Source organism: Castor canadensis, chromosome X (assembly GCF_047511655.1).
Source record: "Castor canadensis chromosome X, mCasCan1.hap1v2, whole genome shotgun sequence".
NCBI lineage: Eukaryota > Metazoa > Chordata > Mammalia > Rodentia > Castoridae > Castor > Castor canadensis.
The window spans coordinates 109,769,941-109,777,398 of NC_133405.1; the positions used below are offsets into that span (position 1 = coordinate 109,769,941).

General features: G+C 38.9%; 1 protein-coding gene across 1 annotated transcript; it reads right to left on the reverse strand.

The window, feature by feature from the left end:
• Positions 1-920: 920 nt before the first annotated feature.
• Mageb16 (MAGE family member B16) lies at positions 921-1,904 on the reverse strand. The gene has a single exon (XM_074062283.1). The coding sequence runs from the start codon at positions 1,902-1,904 to the stop codon at positions 921-923; it is 984 nt and encodes a 327-aa protein (XP_073918384.1).
• Between the last annotated feature and the right edge of the window lie 5,554 nt (positions 1,905-7,458).

Genomic DNA, 7,458 nt, shown 5'->3' on the forward strand with positions numbered 1-7,458 from the left:
ATTTTATAAAACCAAAAAATCAAAATACTGATTTTCAAAATTTTTACTCTATTGACAATAATTCAAAGTTGAGAGATTAACAAAGCTATGTTATATTATGACAGATAATTACAAGGATGGATGGTCCAAATAAGATTTAAACACACAAAACTCTTATTATTAAATTCACAAACAGTATTGAATGTGGGAACAATACTATTTGAAACTTGAAGAATTTGAAACTAATTTAAAAAATCTATAAAATGAAACAGGATTTCAATAATATAACCATGAAACAATAAAATCATAAATTGTCAAGTTGCACATACAAAATAAGAAGGAATGGATCACATATTCTGTTTTGCATTCAGACCAATCCACGACTACATTATTTCAACACTATCTACTCTGAAGCACACACTAAAAGGAATATGAAAGCCAACAGTTAAATCATTTAGATAATTTTCTATTTCTCCAATTTGATGCCCACTTTCCCAAAGCTGAATTCTTTCATATTTCCAAAGAAATGTCTAGAGAAATGCGATGTTATCTTATTGCAGGTCAAAACCGAAAATCGATAGTTTTATAGTTTGCTTAACAAGAAGGCAAAAGTCATGCTATTTAACCCCTAAACAGCATTAAATGTGTGACCCAATGGTTTGCAACTTGGACATTTAGAAGTTAATTAAACATCTACTGAATTAATTTTAAATGAAGCATTTCAAAAACACAGTCATAAAATAAAATCATAAATTGTAAACATGAACATACAAAAAAGGAAACAATGGATGACATATTTTGACTAACCCGGGACTACATTATTTCAAAACTAATAACTCTCTTTAAACAATATGTGAACAATCTATCTCTGACTTCACTAGGTATGGAAAAAGCTGCTACACATGACACCAGACCCAACAGTGGCAATGGAACCTGAAAAATTACAGACTTAAAATTGTGGTAAGTGCTCCACCTTCATCCTCTAACAAAGCCTCCTCATACTGAGATAGGAATGCAGTGCGGTCAGTCCCATGAACCTTGGCCACAAACTCCAGGACTTTCATCTTGCTGGTTTCAGCATGGGCTCCTGCACCCCACAGGAACTCATACTGCACAGGATCAGTGTTGGCCACCTGCTGGTACTCTAAGTACTTTTCCTTCACAAAATCTTTGGTGATGAGCTCCTTGGTATCCCCAAAGATGAAGTGCTGCTTCCCAGAATAGATCCCCGTCATATTCAGCACCTCCCAGATCTCCTCTTCAGTGGCACTGTTGCCTTTCATGAAGATCACACCCAGGATAAGAATCAGGAGGCCGGTCTTGGGAACGCTGTCTTCATCATTCTGCATGCCATCATAGGTGAGGCCTAGTTTGATGAAGAGGCCATAGCAGTGGTTGGTGGGGTCCACTTCCTTCACATCCAGGCCAAAGATTATCTCCAGGCGCTCAGAGGCTCTCATGAGGATCTCAGGGAAGTGATCCTCCTGCTCTCTGATGATAAACTTCAAGATATCTTCCTTTCTTACTATCTCTTTCATTTGATACTTGAGCAGCAAGAAATTCACCAAGACAGCCACTTTCTCATCCAGAGCTTCTATGTGCATATTGTTGGTGCCTGGTGCCATCAGTGAGGTGATTGGCTTAGCCTCTTCTTCTTCACTACTGGAACTCTCATCACATTTGCTTGGAGAGGTGGCTGTGATGGCAAGGGAAGAAGAGGAAGAACTCTGAAGATCCTCAGGCTTACTGGGTGTCTCAGCAACAGGAGCCTCCTTCAGGTTGTTAGGCATCACAGGATGTGAGGAGGAGAGAAATTTCTCATCCATACCTTTGGAGACCAGTGAAGCCTCTTGGCCCTGGGTCTCATTGCAGGGCTGAAGGCCTTGGTAATGTGTGCCCTGAGGATGTTTCTGGTTCTTAGGCATGGTGGTTCTAGTGATGTGAGATAGGCAAAGTGCAGACAGGACAGCAACTAATGAAGAATCACTGCCTAAAGGAAAAACTGTAGATGATAAGTTTCTTCAGTAGTTAACTCAATTACTGTGACTCCAATGGAAGCGTCTCTCACTGCCCTTCCTTACATTTCATTATGAGGCCTCACAGGCCTCTTATCATCATGGGTTTGGTGTCCCCAAATATCTGAAGGAGCTAATTAGAATCCTCCTGAGGGCACAGTCAACAAACCCAACCGGAACATTCTCAGCATTCAAGTAGAAAGTTGTGTTTGGACTATGTAGCACCTGTCCTTTCTTTTAGGAGGAAATTACTGCTGTTAATTTTGGCCACAGGTTTCATTAAAGAGGCAGCTGATAGGGCCATTGTCAATTTTCCTGTTGTAATGTGTATCTGATATCGAATACCAAACATCTGTTGTGAAGATGAAGTTTAAATTTGTATGTACCTCCCCTTTCTTCCCTGTGCAAGGATTCTCAGGGCTGAAAAGAAGAGTTACACTCCATGGGACATTTTTAGGCTTGGGTGATACCCTTTGTTTTCACTCAGAAGTCTTACTTTGAATCCAGGTAAGGAACTTGAACTCTCCTTTTGTGAACTTAAATTTGCCCACTCACACCAAAGCTTCCAGGGACACTAGACTGCAGTAGAGTTAGTCAGCTGTCACCCCAACTGAAACCCTTCCCCTGCTCTGTCAGAGGTGACAATAATGGAGGGCATGATTCTGTGATTGCCGTTTTTCTAGTGTCCGGAGCCTGTCAGTTTTGACTCATGATCCTTGTTTGGGCAATAATGGGATGGGGTGAGGCTGTAACACTGTGCTAAGTAATTCCACATCCTTTGCCTACAAGAATAGGCCACCAGCCTGAGTCACTTCTCCCCCCAGCCCTGGTGGTGCTCAGGGGCTCCGCCATTCTCTTTCAGCGGATGTTCTCTCCAGGACTTTCCCAGAGGACATTTTCATGACAACTAATGGCGAGTCTGCACATACTGCTCCCCATTCCCCATAAAGGAAGGCCTTGGCCTCATTCAGAACTGGAGGCAGTAATCACGGAGGGGCGGGGGGGGGGTGTAGTTTGAGGCCGACAGCCCATCCCAGCGTTCACAGGACTGAGAAGAGATGGAAGATACTATGTTACATCTTCTGGGCTCTCCTGGTTCAGACTCTGGAGGCGGAAGTCAATGCATACTACTTCCGCTCCGCTCCCCGCCCCCCTCCCCCACCCCCTTCTTCTCTGCTGGTCCTCAGAGGCTCCGCCATTTTCCTTCAGTGGGTGTTCCCCTAGCCACTTTCCTTGAGAACTTTTTCGTGACTGACTAATAGTGACTGTGCAAATGCTGCTCCCCCTCCCCCATGGAGCAAGGCCTTGGCCTCATTCAGAACCGAAGGAGGAACCATGGGGGAAGGTTTAGTCTGACAGCCCGGCCCAGGTGTACAGGACCGAGGACAGGGGTGCGACTCTGCTCTTTGGGGCTCTCTCTATTCTCAGTCTTGGGGTCCCCTCTGCCCTCATTTAGAGTCTTACCTTAACACCTGGCAGCCCCTTGGACGGCTCCCCTCTCTTCTGACTGGAATCTACCTGCTTCAGGACTGTGCCTCAAGTCAAGTCTCTCACATCCGCCACCTCGGGAGACTGAAGTCACATCCGGGGCCCTCAGGAAGGCTCTGCACACGCTCCTGAGCTCTGCACACGCTTGCATGTGCTCTTTGCTCTGCACACATTCCTGGGCTCTGCACATGTTCCCCGGCTGTACAGATGTCCTGATGTTCCATTGCCTGGGTTGCTGACAGTCCTTATTCACAGGCTTCTCTTGGGCTTGTGCCAAGCACTGGCTCTCCCAATACTGACTTGAATTTGTAAAGATCCTCAGTATTCCTGCAAATCCCCTAGAGTGACTGAGTGGATGCCTTGGCTGATGAACCATGCTTGTGACCTTTTAACGAGAAGAGGCAGCCATAGTCAGGCCTCTTTATGTTGTGCTCTTTGTCTTCTCATATTGTATTCATAGGGGTTCTCTCCCATTTTGAGGGGGATTCCTGTGAAATGCAACCTTCACTTTCTGGCAAATTTTGTGTTGTGTAGTTACTGCAGCCCCTGCAGAACTTGGATTGGGTCTCTGTAATTTGTAAGTACAAACCTTAGGCATACACAGTCAAAAGTATAAATGGGGTGTCAGAAAAGCTCACTGACGTAGTTCTTTTCTTTACCAGGCAGACTTAGACTCTTATATAATTCTTTTGTAAGAAATTTACCTTCTAAAGATTAAGGACTGACTTTTATTGTATGGGGAAGTGTGGTGTTCTGTGGTTTAATGATGTATCATGCGTAGTTTATTGTATTTTTCCAAAATATCTCTTCAGGATTCATTCATCTAATTAATTTTGTTATTCTGGATATGTTTCACAGGCCAACAGTGAACAGTGGAGGTGACAGTATACATCATACTTTTTGTTTTCCCGACTTTAATCGAAATTATTTTGACACTAGTCTTAACATTTTAATTTATTTCTTTTTAAGTTGGTAAATAATTTGAGAAAGTAGGATTTTCATCTTAATGGTAATTTTATATGATTTACAATGAACTGCTGGTGTTTTGTTCAATGTCTATTTTGCAACTCAAAATATGAGTTTTTCCTCTAGACTATTATGAAGGCGGTATAATTATTTTGTCTTCTTTGCAGTATAGCACACAACCTATTTATTAATGCATATTAATATTGATTATACTATAAATATTTCCTCAATTTTGAGTAGATTAGGCACAATTCTTCTTTACTTGGAATACCCTTATCTGATTTTGTTTACCAATAAATATTAGCTTACAATATATTTTGAATGATTTCAAAACTTTTTGGAGCTTTTGGGTGAATTTTCACATGATGCTGATTTGATTATTTTTTCTCTAGATATAGTGCAACTTTCTTTCAAACTTAACTGATTCTTGAGGGTGGTTTGATCTTTGACTATAATTTCAGTTCGTATGGTTTGATTAATTTTTCCATTTTATGTTCTGTTTATTGAGTTACATATTGCTGTTGGCCTATTCCACTTAAATTTATAATAACGTAGTTTATTTAATAAATTAGCAAGAACAGCAATAATGCAAAGAATAACCCAATGGAACTAACATATTGGGAATTTCACATACCACCAATAGTTGCAGGTTCAATTTATTCAGATGAAGACTTTGTTCTTTGGCAACACCACTGCAGATGTGTGTCTTTGTACTTCTATTGGATATATGTAAGACCTGTATGTCTCCCTTTGGGTAATATTAACAGTATTGAAGATCAATACCTTTATCCATTATCTATTGGAGGCTATCCAATAGTAATTTTCTTAGTTCATCAATTGTTCTTGGTTTATTACCTGAAATTCTACTATAGTTAGAATTATAGGTAAAATTATCCACCACTTGGTTATCTTGATGTAATGGTATATTATGTTTAAATCTCTTCTGCCTTCATATTTTGTATAATATAGGCATTATCATTTATTTCTGCTTATTTCTTTTGTAACTGATTTATTATGCAACTATTTGTTCCATAAATTTTTTTTCTTTCATTATTTATATGTGCATACAAGGTTTGGGTCATTTCTCCCCCCTGCCCCCACCCCTTCCCTTACCACCCACTCCACCCCCTCATAAATTTTTCATATAATTTGAAGAATAAGGAAAAAAATCTGGACACTCTAATAACTGTGAATTCTAATCTCCAATGGGTGTGTCCTTTTGCAACACCTAGTGAACATCCTGCATATGGCGTGAACAGATTAGTTGAGAAAAAACAGTTGCAAATTTATAGAGAAAAATAATTCATAAAATTAATCATTAATTTATGATAAAATAAAGATTTATGCTAGAATAGAGATTTTTCCTTAAACTAAATAAAGGATATCTTTAAAAACCCTAGAGCAAAAAACATGTTATGTTGTAATATTTAAAATTTTCACATTAAAATTAGGAAGTAGGTAAAGATGTCTGCTATTAGTGTTGCTAGTCTACATTTTAATGAAGTTAGGGGAGTAATACTGAAGAGAATTAATCAAAGATACAATTGGAAAATGCAAAACAGTGCTACTATCATTAAACATGAATAGAATTTATATGAGGAAAATCTACTAAACTAAACCATTAAAGTAATAAAAGCATTTTAAAGATTCCTGTGTGTAGGATCTATACAGAGGGATACACTTTTTTATAACAACCTGAACTATGAAGATTAAATTAAACAAAATAATTTTCAAATTACCATAATAATAAATAGAAGAGATTACAGGTAAGACTTTTATAGAAGAAATATACAGCTGTTATATAGAGAAGTTACTAAAGAGAACAGTATATATTCTTGGACAACTCAATAATGTAAACATGTTAATGATCCACAAAGTTAAGCTAGTTTTCTACTGAGGAAGTCCTTGCCTATACCTGTTGCCTCCAGTGTATTCCCTGCTCTTTTGTGTACTAACTCCAAAGTTTTGGGTCTGATATTAAGGTCCTTAATCCACTTTGAGTTGACACTAGGACAGGGTGATAGGCATGGATCTAATTTCAATTTTTTGCTGACAGATAACCACTTTTACCAGCAACATTTGTTGAAGAGGCTGTCTTTTCTCCATCATATGTTTTTGGCACCTTTGTCAAAAATAAAGTAGGTGTAGCTTTGTGGATTCATATCCAGGTCCCCTATTCTGTTCCACTGATCTTCATATCTGTTTTTATGCCAGTACCATGCTGTTTTTATTGCTATGGCTTTGTAATACAGTTTGAAGTCAGGTATTGTGATACCTCCAGCATTGCTCTTTTTGCTCAGTATTGCCTTGGCTATTTGAGGTCTTTTGTGTTTCCAAATGAACTGCAGGGTAGATTTTTCAATCTCTGTGATGAATGTCATTGGGATTTTGATGGGAATTGCAATGAACATGTAGGTTGCTTTTGGTAGTATAACCATTTTTACTATGTTGATTCTGCCAATCTGTGAGCATGGGAGATCTTTCCACCTACTGTAGTCTTCCTTGATTTCTTTCTTTAGTGGTTTGTAGTTCTCCTTGTAGAGGTTATTTACATCCTTTGTTAAGTTTATTCCTAGGTATTTCATTTTTTTTGAGGCTATTGTAAAAACAATTGTTTTCCTATATTCTTTCTCAGTTTCTTCATTGTTGGTGTATAGAAGGGCTACTGATTTTTTGTAAGTTGATTTTGTATCCTGCTACATTGGTGAAGCTATTTATGGTGTCTAGAAGTTTTTGGGTGGAGTTTTTTGGGTCTTTGAGGTATAGGATCATGTCTTCTGCAAATAGGGATTTTTTGACTATTTCTCTCCCTGTACATACTCCTTTTATTTCTTCTTCTTACCGTATTACTCTGGCTAGGAATTCCAGGACTGTGTTGAATAGGAGTGGGGAGAGTGGGCAACCTTCTCTCATTACTGTCTTTAGGGGAAATGGTTTCAGTTTTTCCCCATTAACTATGATGTTGGCAATTATTTTGTCATATATAGCGTTTATAATGTTGAGGTACATT